A 16,584-nucleotide genomic window follows, 5' to 3' on the forward strand; every position below is an offset into this window, starting at 1 on the left:
TTCATGAAGGAGATTACAGTTACATACAGCAACTGAAATCATGAAGATTCAACCTCATGAATTCTTTAAAAGATTTACTGCATGAGGCTTTATTCTTCTGGGTTTGTGCATCAATGTACGGTTTGATTTGATGACTATTGAAATCACTTAACCTGTGTAAGATGTACTACTGCACAGTGCAACACAAACAGGTTTGATCATTTGTGGTCAAAATACTACAGTGACGGACTGTACACGTTGTCTGTAACGATGTTAATTAGTATTTCTTGTTGATCTACCCACAGCGGATGCTGTAAAACTAGTTTACAGCGGCCTGTGTAACGTCTGAGCTGCTGTGTGCCTGCAGGAGGTGATTTGCTCGTTCCCCAGTGGGTGCGGACACATAAATCTGCACCCAGGAGCCTAACACGCTGACTCCCACGGACAGAGACAGAGACCGGACTGGTTCCCATTTGTCAAAGTCCCCCTCTCCTTCCCGTGATCAGCCAAAGAGACGCCAGGGAGCAGCGCGGCGACATTTCTAGCGCGGAGTTACTGCTGCGCTGCTCTGTTAACCGCTGCTCCCATTGTGCCGTTTGCTCCTTCGGCTGAGCGATGGGATGCAAGTCGTCCCTACGGCCACACCGAGATCCCCCAGCAGTAGATTATACTTAGTCCAGGACAATAGGCGCTTTTCACTGGAGAATGTCCGCTGATCTGAGTTGCCCAGCCTGTTAAAGGGTGCGAGTGTTTGACCCTTCAGGTTGTGTGCGGGGGCCCGATTTGTTTTACACCAGACCATTAAAGGGTCAAGCAGCGTGAGACGGGCATTGATCGGAAGCCCGGTAAGGGCTAACTGTGGTCACTATCTGTCACGCGCATTTAGCTGCAGCTACTCTGCCTGTACACATGCAGGCACACACGGGTGCTATTGTTATCCAAAAGGCTCTCATGGGGTTAAACGGATTTTATTCATCTTAGTTCCCACTGATGAGAAAAAGTTTACAGCAGGAGCAATCAGTCCCCGCTACCAAGAGGAATTTCTCCTCCGTTGTCATGGCCACCGGGTTTCACCATGAAGGTAATTAGATCCAACTAAATGTGTGAATTTTAGAAATCTCCAACCAGAGAACTTTATCTTTTTAAATGTCTTGAGATATTGGGCCTCATTGCAGAAACACTCATAATAACACATTTCTTTTACATTTCCTTTAATTTAGGATAATTTGGTGCGATTTACATTTTTTCCTTAGGTACAAACAAAACGGATTCTCACCTTGGGGCAAATTAATCCATGACTTAAGAACCATACCACCTTAATCTGAGTATGAATAATGTAATAAATTAAATAAAAATATATGTAACAACAACCAACCAAATTGTTTTGGTCCTTTATTTCCACCACTGAGTTGACTCAGATACATTTGTAAAGCTGTGTAATTGACCGAGGAAGTTCTTTTTTTACTCATGTCGGTGTCCCTTTGTGAATAAAACATTGCATAATGAACAGGTGGCATTGAAGGTATGTGCGACAGGTTGATTCCTCTAGCCGAGTTTAGAATTAGAGCTCAAGCAGGCAGAAAGAGACGTTAAACCGTGTCTTTTATCTCCATTTATTAACCTGTGTGTTTGACTGAGAGAGAGAGAGTGTGTGTGTGTGTGTGTGTGTGTGTGTGCGTTGCAATTGCGCTCCAGTTAATGAGCCAGGGGTCAGAACATGAAATGAAGTTATAAAAGCTGTCAGCTCTGGGCTCATCTCTATTCCAGCAGAGTCCAGCAGACATGTGTTCAGTCCAGGGCTGGTAATTACACTCTCCTCTCCTTTCCTTTCCTTATCTTTCCTATGCCTCACTCTCCTCTCTTCTCCCTTCCTTTCCTATGCCTCCCCCTCCTCTCCTCTCCTTTCCTATGCCTCCCTCTCCTCTACTCTCCTCTCCCTTCCTTTCCTATGCCTCCCTCCCTCTCCTCTCCTCGCCTCTCCTTTCCTTTCCTATGCCTCCCTCTCCTCTCCTCTTCTCCCTCCATTTGCTATCATTACTCATATGTTTTATATCTATAAATCGGTGAATCATCCATTTTCGGTCAGTATTTAGCACCAACCTGTTATTTTCTTTATCTGTTACTTATTTCCATCTCCATATTTGCCTCTACAAGCTTCATTTTATGTTTTTTCACTGCAGCTTGACTCTATTTATTTCCCCCTCACCTCCCACGGTCAGCTTCTCGCAGAGACCAGCAGGACTGATGTTCCCGTTAGGTCCCGGTTATTTTAGATGTTTTTTAATAGTGATCCCACAGGCGGAGGGATGTCTTTAAAGCACGCGTACATTGACAGGACAAACTCCTTTGCATTTCTCCTCGTTTCGATTAGTGCACACCTGGTACATTTTAGGTTTTTCTCCTGCTAAACAGCACTTCCTTTTCTATTAGAGGGTTTTTCTATTTTTGCCCACCGTTCAACATCCTGTTCTTCTCCCTCTGCTTGTCCATGTGATACACTCAGAGGTTTCAATCAGCATTAGGCCTGTAACCCCCTGCATCTCAAGCAGCAGACTCAAGCCAATGTGCAATTGATCCAGAGTAAAGTATCTGCTTTATTATCAGGCCTATCTGAGAGAGTTTGGCGGTTCTGACTCAACCGTGAAATCCTGCATCCTCTCTGACACACAAAAAAACGATTTAACACTTGAGTCCCACATTAGTAAACAAAACCTAAAAAGCCCATCCTTTATGTGGAGCATTTAAGTATTCTGCCTTCTCAGTTCCTGTAAGGCGAGAGAGGTGATGAGGTCACGCAGAGAACCATCCAAGCTGTGATCAGGGTTAGCCATGAAGGTGACACATCCACAGACAGACAGCGGGAACCCTGCCAGATAGCAACTAACACTCCAGCCACCTTCCACAGCTGGAGCCGGCGATGTGAACACGACACCACGCTGATGCCTGCTGTGGCAGACGCAGGCTTATGGAAGGAGGGCTGGGCATCACCTGTCCTTCCTTCACTGAGGCTATTGTAGAAGATTTGGCCACACCTGTATTTTACCCTTGTATTGCCTCAGAGTTGTTTTACTCCTCATTTCTATACATCGATTGCAGAATACTTTTACATCCGTGTCTATTTGTTCACCGAGGGCTTTTTAAAATCTACCAGAACAATTTCCTCAGCCATCCATTCGCTATTCATGAGCGTACGTGTTCCCGCCCAGCTCCTTCCCTTCACCAGCCATTGGTCTCAGGCTCCATTATCGTGCTGGATGAAAGACAGCTTCATAGAGAATAACACATGAAGAGAGGCCATTAGTCCACAGGCTTCAGACCAGAGGAGGAAGGAGGATATGGTTTAATGGACGGCGTCCCTCCTACTGAGCTAAGAAAAAAAAAAGAAGGTCTGTCCGTCTGTCTCTGTCTCTTCCTGGTTCATTCAATATCAGATCACTGGCGGTCAGCCGAGGAAGCAAGCGTATTGATTTGAATTTATATCGTAGAAGAATAAAGTCAAGCTGGGAAATAACATTTAGCGGTTTGAAAGGTTGAAGATGGAGTTTCATAGGCGGCCTTTTGCTAGCAAATAAATATATAAACTGACATCTGAGACCCGATTAAATATAGGATTGGCAAAAAAGGCGAGCTGCACGGATCTGTGAAGGAAGGCTGAAATACAAAGTCTGCATACTGAAGGCACGCTTTTGCTGCCTGGGTGCTGTGTCTTTGAACATGAACTCCTTTGTGATATGGCTTCTGAATCTGAATAATTGCAGGCTAATTGTGAAGCAGTTGGAGGGTGAGAGTGACTTGACTTTTAATGGTAACCACTCTCTCTTTTCGCCACTCAGTCTTGTTTCTGGTGGATATCAAATGAGGAGTATTTTTCATTTTTGCAATTTCTCTTTCTCCCTGGCCTCGTGCCCACATATTGAATGCCCCATTATGAGAGCAGAACCTTGTTTGTCTGGGCCTGTGTCAGACAAACCTTTCACATTAACGTTAGAAAGCTCTAGGCTCTGGGAAGGAACCAAGGCCAACTTCTAGCGTTTGCACTCGAGGTCACCGCCGCTTTCTCGGCACACACAACTCAATTGGAGCTCAAAAAGCCTCCGTTTTGTTAACATGCTTCCGTTACAGCAATGCACAAATAATGTGGCTCCACAGAGCAGCAATTTTCTGCAGAGTAATTGCGTGAAGATGCATTTTTACATGACTGTGTTTACTCAGCTCAGACCTCCTACCCTGGGTACATTACATATGGGTATTTGGGTGCAGATACAGTTGCGCGTGCTGTTTCCTACCTCTGTGCGTGGCATACAGCGCAGCAAAGGTGACTACAAAGAAGGTGGTGGAATATTTCCCAGCATTCACCAGGTGAGGGAAGGCCCTCTTGGTGTCACGGTAACGCCTCAGGCATTGGATGAAGCGGAACCAGGCGGGCAGACACTGGATGATGGCGCGCAGGCCGTAGGAGTAGCTGTGGCATACGTGGTCGTCAGAGTCTGGAATAGAACAAAACAGTGCGTGATTCTCTTTAAAAACTCATATTTCTCCGCCTTTCCTCAAACACGCCGTCGTCCCCACGTTCCCCTTCTGCCAGGCAGGCTAATTGTTATGAGAGTCACATGGCGACCTCTGCGTGGCCAAACATCTCCGATCCATTAGCTCGGTGTTAATTGGCTGCGTGGAGGCCAGTGAAGTGTCACTGTTGGTGGGGCATTAAAGGGCATTAAAGATTTTATTTATCTTTGTCCTGAGTGCGTCTGAAAAGAGGTATTTTCTCTTTTCACTGCTTCCAAAGCTGGGTGTACATTTACAAACAGGGGCACAGAGAAGTGTCAAACGTAGCTGACACACGGATTTGTGTGTCACCTTTGAGCAGGCCCTTGCTGTTGCTCCACTGCAGCTCAAAGACGTAGTAGCAGATGAGATACTCCAGGTCCATCATAACAACCACCAGGGAGTTCAGCTGATCCGCCAGCCAGAAGTCTGCGAACTCCACGCGGTGAAACGGTGCCGTGAACACGCGGAACTGCAAACAGAGGAAAAGGGGGGGCAGGTGATGAAGTTAAGCTTCTATTTTACAATAGTATTCATTCTAGCCTCAATGAGCTCAACATGCACTGAAACATCGATTGGTATTAACTGTTATTAATTATGGAAATAATGCTTAAATTGTCCTGATAGTGAGCATGTGCTTTTGACGCTGGGACTGAATTAGTCAATAATCGATGTAAAATTGTAGCAGTTGATCCGTAGAGAGCTTCTGTTAATGATCTGTTCCTTATCAACACAGCACAGGACAAGTTAATGAGTTTAACCTTGCGTCTGTGTGCGTGTATTTGTTGCTGTGTCAACAAAAGAGCACATGATGCGGTGGGCAGGGACATGCTTGGGCTGTTATTTGGGAAATGTTCTTTTGGCAGGGACTTGGTTATTGACCGCACTTTGTAAAAGGATCCAACGCTGCTCGACTCTTTCCATTTACCCCCCCAGGCCACTACTGACATTCAGGAGCGACTGTTCCTCTCACCATGTAGACTTCCAGGCGAACCCACACACGCGCGCACACACATACACACACACGCACACGCACACACACTCTCTCCCTCTACTGAAAATGTCAAAGCATATGGATATTTTTCTTTCACACACAGCTCATTACATATTTTTTCTTTAACTGTCCATCAAAGTCTGTATTGATCGAGTGGCCATCTCGCTCATATCCGCGCTACCTGCTGGAGTGATGCGGTTTTCATTTCTTGAGCAAACAAAGTAATCCAGGTTTGCAGTTTGCCCTTTAATGAAATCATTGTCCTCTGTCTGGCCTTTATTCTCATCTGGAATGAAAACATTTCATAGCACTCCTAGAAAAAACAACATGAGGCCGCTTGTTCCAAGGAAACTACAAGCAAGCGTCCATAATCACTTGTGAATGTGTTGTCTAGTCTGATAAAACCCCCCAAAACAGCTCAAATTAGCTTTAATATTGTGTTGCTTGTTGTGATTACTGAGGACCAATCAAGACTGAGGCGGATTAAGGAGCCACATCAGGGGAGGAGCCCAGAGGGAGTCCTGCAGAAGACTGATGGGAGCTATGAAAGAAAGGACAAGATTATGAGGAGGCGGCATGGTGCTGCTAGGAAGAAGTAGGGGGGCGGGTGGGGTTTGGGGTTGGGTGGGGGGTGGGGGGAGGTAGAAGAGTTCTGGGCATCAGCATACTGATAGATCTATGCCTCTAATGATTGCACAGTCACAGCCCCGCACCTCCCATGGGACGAGGCTGCATTCTATTATCCCTCAAACCCTCTGCCCTCTCTTCGATACATCCCCCTCTAGACGCACACACACACACACACACCCTCCTGTAGCTTGGCTTCAACAAAGAACAGTGTCACACGGGAGGGTTTTGTAAACATGTTGCTTGAGATAGATATCTACATGCATTCATTGTGCGGAATAGAGATACGCACACGGGAACACGCACGCACACACACACACACACGCACATTCAAATAGTGTCACATGGCTCAAAACCCGTTTTAAATTTTGGTGAGCATTCATCTCACTTATTAAGAATTACGCAGTCAAAGGAAAAACTCCAGTCCCTTTAATTTAAGTTGACTGTGATTACAGAACGGAGAAAATTTACAGAAATTACAAATACAATTTTAAAATACGCTGCAAATATGATGATATTTTGTATAATTAATTGATTTAAATTTTTTTTAAGTAAGTACGTTTTTGTAAAGATTTGTAACATTATTTTGGGGGGTTTGCAAAATATGATTTTTTGTTCAGGTTTGAGAAAAAATTGCTGGTTAAAGTCAGGGTGAAGTTTTGGTTTTCTTGGTTTGTGTAAACGTGTGGATTTCTCAATTTGGTGTACAGAAATAACCATTCTATTTCATTCAATATTAATAACAAAACGTGTCCTATTAAACGTGATATACTGTACAATCCTCAGCCCACATGAGCCTGAGTGTCACATTGTCTCACCTTGTTCACATTTGGTCCGTTTTGTTATGGCGGCCCTCGACAGCGTTACTTACTGCTGGCTCACAATTGTCATCATTTGTCAGTGTGTATCCATGAACTTTGACCCTTTTTCCGAACGCTCCTAGTGTGATCGGCAGCAATGAATTTGACTCCATCATTGTAATTCTTTTTAAACGAGCACAGGAGTAAAATAAAAATACCAATTTAAATGAAGAGACTGACCAGCATCTTGAGGAGCCAGAATCGTGATTTGTAGTAGCAGGTCTTGAAGGGGTTGAGGAGGAAGAGCACCATGAAGCCATAGAAGATGAGCGGATTGACCTGCATGGGGAGGTAGGTGTGCTCTGAGTAGAAACAGGAGAGGATGCTGAGACACCACAACACACCCAGGAAACCAGCGATCTGCAGCACACAGGGGAGAAACACAAGCAACTGGCATTAAACTTAAGCATTTTTGGCAAATAATCTCAAATAACAAAACAATCTGAATATTTCTGTGGATTTTTTCCCCATTCTGACCTCAAACAGGTGTTGGTGCGAGAGGTTGTTTCTGGGATTGATCTCAAAGATGAGGACATGGTTGACTCCGGCCTGCCTCCATCCATACGTGTTGATGCCCAACAGGAAGAGGAACTGGATCAACAGGAAACCGCCCCGATAGATCCGCACCAGAGGCCACACGTTCTCCAAGCGGAAAAGCACAACGCCTGATAGAAGCACAGTGGATTTTTTTGGCTTTTTAAAACATCCCTTTTACCATGTCTTATAGTCTTTGGAGGAAAATAAATATTAAAAACCTACCATGCTTCATATTAATCTCAAACCATCTGCCCAAACTGCCATTTATCTTACAGTGACAGATTACAAATTGTGCAGTAAATAGAAAAGTGGATGAATCTGGATGTTGATGTGACTTACCGGTGATAACGAAAACCACGGCGAGAATGATGAAGAAGCCGCAGTAGAGTCCCACACGAAAGGTTGTCCAAGCCAAAGCAGGCTGAACCGGTCAGAAAGGAATAAACACCTAATGTTAATAATACTAATATTATGCATATTAACACGCTCATTGATACATAGAGATTGAGATTCCACATTTTTGTATGTAACTAACTTTTTAAACTCCATAAAAATATCTCACTTCTTTAATATGCTTTAATATATATATATATTTATTTATTTTACACGTGCCTGCAGGGGAAATGGCGAGATCAATAGTCACACAGCACAATTCAAGTTGGACATGACAGTAATTAAGCATTAATAACAGTTGATATAACACAGGGGGTAAAGTGCCAGTAGCCTCGTTGTTTCTGGAAGATATCCCGTTCAACGATGGAAAGGCACTTATGAAATCAATACTGAAGCTCAAATGGTTTCTCTATTTCTTTATCTCTTCTCATCTTTCTCCTTCTCCATTTCTTTCATTACAAACCTCTTACTTTTTTTTTAAACCTCTAGTCAGCACACGCAAAACATCTTAAGACCACCATAAGATGAATGCAGATACTTTCAGGCGTAACATTTGTAGTCAGGTATTTTAATTCTATAGAGTAAGTTTACAAAATCACTGCATACTCTAAACGATTCACACACATTCACACTTCGGCCTTTGTAAGAGAACACTGCTTTGCTTGAGAAGCTATGAATCCAAAAGAGAGGCTCAGGTGAGGCTCCTCCCATTCAGCGTTTTGCACTGTAAGAAGGGAACTTCTTACCTGAGCCGCCCCCAGCGGAGGAACCCTCAACCTCTTCATGGCCTTCTGTCGATCTCCTCCCTCCAGCTCAGTGGTGACGATGGTCTACACACAACAAACAACGGTTAAACCTTTTGTTTCACGGCGCGCGTGTGTCTGTTTCGTGTGTGTGTGTGTGTGTGCGCGCGAGCGGGCACCTCCGTCTCGGAGATGAGCTGAGTGATCTTCTTGCAGGTGTAAAACGGGGCCACTTCCACTTGAGCCACACGCCAGTCCGCCCCGCGAGGAGTATCCAGGATCTTGTCATGTTTCTTCAGGATTTTACGGAAGCCAGTGAAGTTCAGATTCTATGGACGACAAGGTGGAAACACAATTGACAAACAGATTGGGAGGTCTATTTATTCTGTTATTAATTATTATTATAGAACTTTTTCGACCTGGACTCAACCAGGTGTGCATAAGAATTTGAAGTGCCACCTGGTAGTTCTGGAGCAGGATGAGGCTGAGGTAGAACTCGCTGAAGGCTAGCTTCAGGTCCTTGATGTTGTGGTGTTTACAGCGTTCCTCCTGTGACCGGTGGAACACGGTCTTGCGTCTCCGCAGGCCGGGCGGCGCGTTGCTCTCGCGCTGAGCGTCCAGTGAAGACTGCAGCTCGTTCTGCAGAGTGGCCGAGCGTCTCTGTGCTTCAGCGAGCTTTTCTACATGTTGGAAGGAGAGAAGATAATCCCAATGAGATGCTGCTAATGCTTAGTGGTGCCGTGCTTGTACTGCACCACCTTCATGTATTTTTGTGATGCATATATCCACTCTTAAAAGGTGTGCTACTGAAGCCGCTATTTTTACTCCAACCCAATAACTTTATGAGGAGTTCTCTTCTACTTTGTATTGTTGGTTTAATGAATTAAAATCAACATTTTAGAATATTTCTTTTTAAGGGAGGGGTTTTCTAAGTAAAAAGTACATAACAAAAATGAATGTCTTGAATTAGCAGCAAATCAAACATCAATGAGCAGCATTTATTCGTTGCTCACTCCTAAAAAAACCCTCTTAATTTCCGCTTTGCCTGAAAGACTACTAGCAGCAAAAGTAAAATTGCTGCTTCAGATTGACATCAGTGATCTTGGTTAAAAAACATTAGATGACAAAGAAAAACACTTTTTGTACACCTTGTGTCCTCTGCTCTCCTCCAATCTGTTACAGGAAACAGGAGCATGGAGACGATTAGACCGTTCTGACATCTAAATGCTGCAGAGCGAGGAACCATTATCCGGGTCAGACAAGGTTAATATACCCAGAAAGAGAGAGCGGGGTGGTGGAGTAGGGGCTGCAGCCGCATTTCATTAACCTCTTCCTCTTGCATTTCTACTACCACGTTCAGCTCCTGAACCATGAGGACGACATCTTGTCTTTGACCGTTCTGCTCTTCCTTTTATTCTCATGAATAATCTGGACTATGAAGTACGATAAAGAACCACTAAACTGTTGAGTTGCTGAATCCTCGGTTTATTTAATAAACAAAAAAAACACTGACACAGACAACTTTGTTAATTCCTATGGACGCCAGTTAGTGACCAACAACAGTCAGCTTAGTGAGCAACATGATATTATGGAGGAGGAGACCCTTGGAGAGTTGTTCTTTGCAGCTTTTAAATGGAATGAACTGCAATCTGCCTTGAGAATAGTCTTATCTTGTGTTCCCTTTGGTGATTTTCAAGCATCAATGTGTGTGTCTTTTATGAGTCTTTTGAATTGTGTAATTTCTATTTTGCTGGCTGTGTTATTCTGAATATTTCCTCTCGGTCGCTCTTGGGAAAAAAAATGATCTTAAACCCAATGAGACATAAATAAATAATAACACAAGCATGGGATGAGCAGCGATGATGGTAATGGTGAGGGCTCACTGGTGACTTTCAGGCTTTGCAGCTTTAACACACCCAGCCCCGCCAAGGACGGTAGCTTTACATTAAATCCAGGGGGCCCCTCACAACCGAGGCCACGGTGCGTGCTGCTTATGGACGTTGGAACAGACAGGTGTTGGTGGGTCAGATTTCCATCGGTGTGGCTGTGTGGAAGAGGCTGTAAAGAGCACGTGGCTTTTCCTCGGCTTTCAGGACGAAAGGATGGTCAATTACCACGGCAGTCTGCAAAAAATGTCTTTTTGGTCCGTGTTTAACTCATCGAGAGGAAAGGGTTGTCCAACCAGAGAGATTTCAGCGCAATGCAGCAGAATGGCCTTGAGAGGTCAGGGACCCCTTTCAGAGCGATATTCAGGGGAAAAGATGTCTTACTTAGTCAGCCCACCATTTATTATCTCCTTGCATCCGCTCGCTTTCTTTCTCACAACCTAGCCAGCTTTTTCACAAATACTACACACTATACACACACATACACACAGTAACTGGCATCAGATAAAGATGTGTGTGGAGGATAAACAAGATGCCTGAGAGCAGGAAGGAGACGCTGATGTTTTCATATACAACATTTAACGTCACTGCTCCGGTCTGCTGACGGGAAACGGCGACTCATCGACTTACGCATGTCACACGTAGCTCTGAAAACACCACAAATTAAATTAAAATTATTTTTTATTCATTTAGAGAAACATTAACATAAAAAATGAACCCTCTGAGGACTTTGAACAGATAATGAGTTGTAATATAATCAAATGAATAGCTGAAAAACACTGTACATTAATAAACCATTAATCTGTTGTGTTTTTATGTTACATTATAGTGTTTTATAGGCTATTTCCTGTTTACATACCGTAAGTGTTGGAGGCAAAAAAAAACGATGTTGTCCTTATTAGTGGATCAGTACGATAAAAGAATGACACAGCATCTCCTCTACAGTAATAATAAGCCTCTGGCGTACAATATGTCAGTAATGAAGACATGCACTGTTAAGGATCAACGTTCTTTTTTCCTTTAACCTTCTGCCAACAATATCTGCAATGATTTACAGTAAATCCTATATATTGGATCGTCTTGCCAACCATTTGCTGGTTATCTACAGCTCATATGATGGGATGGCTCAGCCTTGGCCGTCTCTTGACCTGTAGTTCCACAATCACCCTCTGGAGGAAGGACTCTCTGTGTTCACACACCTCCCACTGTCCACTCAACTGAAGTTTGAGACCACAAGGCTACGTCCTGGTACCAGAATACCAGATAATATCATGGCTTCCATCTCACGTTGCATGGGACAAACATACTCCCTTGCTCCCTGAAATACACACAGGCAGGCCGACTCGCTTCAACACGACAACCACATGCTTCTTCAATCAAAAGACCAGGATTAGACACAATGTGTTGTATGGCACGGAAAATGGAAGCTTAGAACAGACTGATCTCTGCAGAAAAAGTGAAACTAAATAGAATAACGATGGGTGAAGGCAGCAAAAACTTACAACAGTATTTAATCATGGTTCATAAAATATACTACACCACATGCAACAATAACATTAAGTTCATTTAATCTAAAATGCATTTTCCCATGAACCATTATTACCGAGCAGAATCTAAAGTGAGCTTCATGTGGGTGTGGACTCATTCTGTCAGTCAATTATATTGTTTCTCTGGAAGACCAATAACCCAATAAAATCACACTTTAACTGCTTCAGCTAAACTGCTTTCCTACGATTTCTTCGGTTTTACAAACTCACCATGAATAATTAATGCAATTTAAATAAAGAAATACCTGAATAGAATGTGTTGATTTTCAGAAGCTCCTTCTCGCAGGTCTGGAAAAACCTCTCCTCAAACTTGGCGTAGTATCTCTTCACTGTGTCTTCATCTGTGACTGGAAGAAGAACAAAAGAAGATGATTAGCTGCTCTCTGAAAGGTACAAGTCTGTAAGTATACATATATATATATATATATATCAAAACATTCTGTATAAGAGGGGAATACTAATTTAGAAGAACAAATAGTTGAGTACTAAAACAAAAATTGTACCCGATCTCTCCATGCTTACACCATGAAGCAAATATCTGTCTGAAATACTTTTCCCAAAAGCCTTGGCTTTTCCTTTTTCTTTTGTAACAGACAACGATAAACAAGAGTTGTCTTGTGTCTCACATATTATATCCACAGTTGACCTTCTTGTCACTCAGACCTGTTGTCTTACTGAAATCCAAATGTCAAAAAAAGGAGACTAAAGTCAGATCCCATAGTGATAGCGCATTGTATACATTTGCTATTTCATAAAGTGAGGCCTGGCAGCTACGGGTAGATGTAGTGGCTTTCTATTCAACACAGTAATACAAAAAGAGTCGCCCCAGGCAGCCGCCTGTCAATATGCTCTATTCACACACACAAGCATCAGCCTGTGATGAAAAGGTTAAAACAAAAGTTCAACAGCAGCTTCAAAGTCCAACAGCTTTACAAGGACAATAAATGAGAAACTGCCTGCACAGCCCTTAAGATAATCAATTATAAGTTAATTAAACCGCGTTCTGCTTATGTATGAGACCTGATGCATGATACCCTTTATTTTACTCTTCATAGTATATAGAGTTTATCAAAGTAGTACTCATTAAACATCCAGAACATGACCATTACAGTAATAACGACTGAAAACATGGGGCTGCATTATTGTAGTAGTTTAAAAAGAACAAACTTCCACTTAGGAGCAAAAGTGACTTTTTTATAGAGACAAAAAGGGACAGAGCTCTTGTAGTACACTAATAAGAGGGAAAAGAAGGAAAGCAGATGAATAAAAAAAACGTTTATCTCTCTTAGAAACGATAAAAATAAAAAGACAAGACAAAAGGAGGGGCATACAGTTAAGCCGCCGAGAGCCGAGGTGAAAGAAGATGTCGTCTGAAAAATAAACAGAGAGCGACAGAAAAGTGTGCAGATGGTCTCCAGTCTGCCTCACACCTCTACACAATTGCACCGATCAGTTGCATTCACAACTCTTGCAGCGCTGTGACGCCACAGCAGCTGACGGCGCCCACCGGCTGGCTGCTGCTGACGAGCGGATGGATGACCGTTTGGATGAAGCGATCGGCAGGTTAGCCGCTTAGCAGGATGACGGCCAGTCAGTGTGCCCTGACAGAGTGACTAATGGGCCAACACGCTCCTTCAGTTACCCCTGACTGCAAGCATCAGACTGAGCTCGACTCTCATTCAAAGTAAAAGGTTACACAGCTAATTTGTATGAAGGAGCACTGGAGGATGGAGACGTATGGTAGCAGGAGGGGAAAAGATGAGGCCCAGTGAACTGTGCATCATTTAACATCTTTTTTTTAATCAATTTTTATTGTCATGAAAGCTTAATATCTAAACCCAATATTTGGACTTATGACTTTTGTGATTCCTGACGGGAAGATTCTTAAACTGTGGACTGTGAACCATTTAAACCGACTTGATTGAACTCATTCAGGGAAAAACACATTTCAACCTTTTTAGAACCGGCTTCCATGTGGAAAGAACAAACAAATTTCTCAACAGTAACCTGTGTTCCTTCAGGTGTTTAAACCTATACAATACATTTACAGATACATGCCGGGAGGTGAACATATGTTGTGAATTCTATACCTTCTTTCTTTTTTCACATAGATGCTGACTAACAGAGTGAGTTGGTGGATGAAGGTGTAGATGTAAAAGCACTTTGCAGGTAGAGAAGGGGGCTGTAAAATGGACACGCTCTTTGTTTCCTGCCGACCTCGTGCACTACTGAGCACATCAGTAGAGGTAAGAACAAAGTCGGCCCCAGTCGGAGCCAGTTCATCTTCACAGCTGTGTTTTACTGAGGCTTCAACAGAGAAGTGTCCCTGCTATTTGATCTGGTGAAACTACTCTGCCATATCAGCCATCTCATGTCCTTTTACATTCAAACCCATGAGCGTCATCAACGTTTCATAATAACTCCTTGCTCGCCTCCTAAGATCTAAATGCAACGAAAGCTGATTTCATGCAGCTCCTGTTGCATATACAATTTATTTAATGTAATCTATGTTGTCAGTGTTCATGTAATTCGTACAGCTTCTCTTTCAGACACACAGTATGGGTTCTCATTATCACAAGTCTGGGGGAACGATAATATAGTCCAACAGCGCTCACCAGGGGGATTTGAAGACAGATAAGAGTTTGGACCTGATGGGGAAACGAGAGCGACAGAATAGAAAAGCTAAAGTATGCTTCTGAGTCTACAAATACATGCCGCCTCAACAACACAAAAATATAAAACATCCCAAAGGATTTGTGTGTCGCAAAATCACTGTTTCACGGTCAAAGTCACATGTCAAGATTCTTCTTTTTCTTGACATTTCATTTAGACGGACCCCACCAGTGCACACAAAGAGCCCTTCCACCCTTTCCTCCAGGAATGTTAACAGGTCTCCAGTTCTGGTTGCCATGGACTCCGGGATGAGGTAAGCAAAATACTCCCTTCATCAGCATGTAGACTCAGGATGTGTGTGTGTGTGTGTGTGTGTGTGAGGCCGAGCCAAAGAGATGATGATGGAGTACCTGGTAAGGAATAATAATGGTTCTGTCCCTGTGGGGCTGTGCGGTGATATATGCTTCTGCTTTGTGTGTGTGTGTGTGTGTGTGTGTGTGTGTGTCTTTAAACCGTGTGTTTTAGATAGTACTTCTGCACTGACACTTAGAATGTCAACAACAAACACTATCCCCCCCATTGCCTTCAGAGAACTAAATAGAGCTGTGTTTAATAAAAGACCAAACAGGGCGGAGAATTTCAAGCAGCTGAAGGGTCGAGACTATACATTTAAGATGTAATTTATCTTACGCTACAGAGAAATCAATATTTGCTTTGATTAGATTTAGGACATTTAACCCATTTAAATCCCCGCTGTGAACTAATAGGAGCAAGCAAGGGTGAGGCCTGTATTTCCTTTTTAACATCTAAATTTGTTGATGAATTAATTATATGAAATGACAAATAGCTACAATCAGCTTTAAAATGTATAGATTTATTATCTATTTTGTGGAAACTTAAAATCATGACACACCTCAAATAAGGGTCTTTAAATGTTATCTGTTTTTGTTTGAGACCTTTTTCAAAACTGAATTATACAATAACTAAGAATTGTAAATTAATTTGACAGAGACCAGAGTAATGTCTTGATTATACATTTTCACAACCACAAAGAAATAAAAAATTAAGTGGGTGTATAGAGCTAATCCAGCATACGTTTAGTATTTTTTACATAGATTAATTTTGTGTCAACCTACCGATTACACAGACATAGAATCAGCGTCATAAATCAGCACAACAACTGAACTGTCTGCACAAGCAGGAGATGCAGGGGGCTCAACAGCAGCGTATCGAGGGTACCAAAGGGTTTTGTATTCCAGATAATGAGCCAAACCTGAATACAGCATGCTACAAGAAGAGTGGATCCAGTGCAATATAGGGTGCTCATTCATTGGCTTCCCTTTTTCAGACAGAGAATTGTGCTGGTGGCTAGAAAAACAACTCTTGACCTACAGTATTCCCAGGGCGACTTGTAGAAGCCCCCCCCCCCTTCCTCTGCTAACCCCATCTTCTGTAGCTTGTATAAATAAATGATGAGACAGCTTCCCCAGAACCGTACTACTCTAACCCCCGAAACCCTTCACGCACACAAACACATAACCAACCCCCAACTTCTTATATTCGCATACAGGCATTCTGTGACGCAAGCCCAAAAGACCAGCACATGAATTCTTTAAAGAGACACTCCACTTTGTTGACAGGGAGAGAGACAGAGAGCAACACACTACACAAACATGTCCCTGTGCATCCCATCCTTCACAACTCAGAACTGCCTCCAGCTTTTTGGGCACGTGTGTTGTTAGAACGCCTTTTGTTCTATTATCATTGTGCTCCATCACCTGCTTCATGCAAAAACCACTCTGTGTTAAGTCAGGAGAAAGGAGGACCTTTGCTGTCCTCTGTGTTAGGAGCTCAGATATG

General features: G+C 43.0%; 1 protein-coding gene across 1 annotated transcript in view; it reads right to left on the minus strand.

Moving 5' to 3' along the window:
• Positions 1–16,584, minus strand: part of xpr1a (xenotropic and polytropic retrovirus receptor 1a) — a 58,913-nt gene that overhangs the window by 4,423 nt on the left and 37,906 nt on the right. The window contains exons 3-11 of the mRNA XM_037470694.2: positions 12,357–12,458; positions 9,138–9,358; positions 8,858–9,007; positions 8,682–8,765; positions 7,882–7,963; positions 7,483–7,670; positions 7,186–7,365; positions 4,837–4,996; positions 4,266–4,466 (exon numbers count right to left, since the gene is read on the minus strand). Coding sequence (XP_037326591.1) covers positions 4,266–4,466; positions 4,837–4,996; positions 7,186–7,365; positions 7,483–7,670; positions 7,882–7,963; positions 8,682–8,765; positions 8,858–9,007; positions 9,138–9,358; positions 12,357–12,458 — 1,368 coding nt within the window. The remainder of the gene's footprint in view (positions 1–4,265; positions 4,467–4,836; positions 4,997–7,185; positions 7,366–7,482; positions 7,671–7,881; positions 7,964–8,681; positions 8,766–8,857; positions 9,008–9,137; positions 9,359–12,356; positions 12,459–16,584) is intronic.

This window comes from Pungitius pungitius, chromosome 7 (assembly GCF_949316345.1).
Source record: "Pungitius pungitius chromosome 7, fPunPun2.1, whole genome shotgun sequence".
NCBI lineage: Eukaryota > Metazoa > Chordata > Actinopteri > Perciformes > Gasterosteidae > Pungitius > Pungitius pungitius.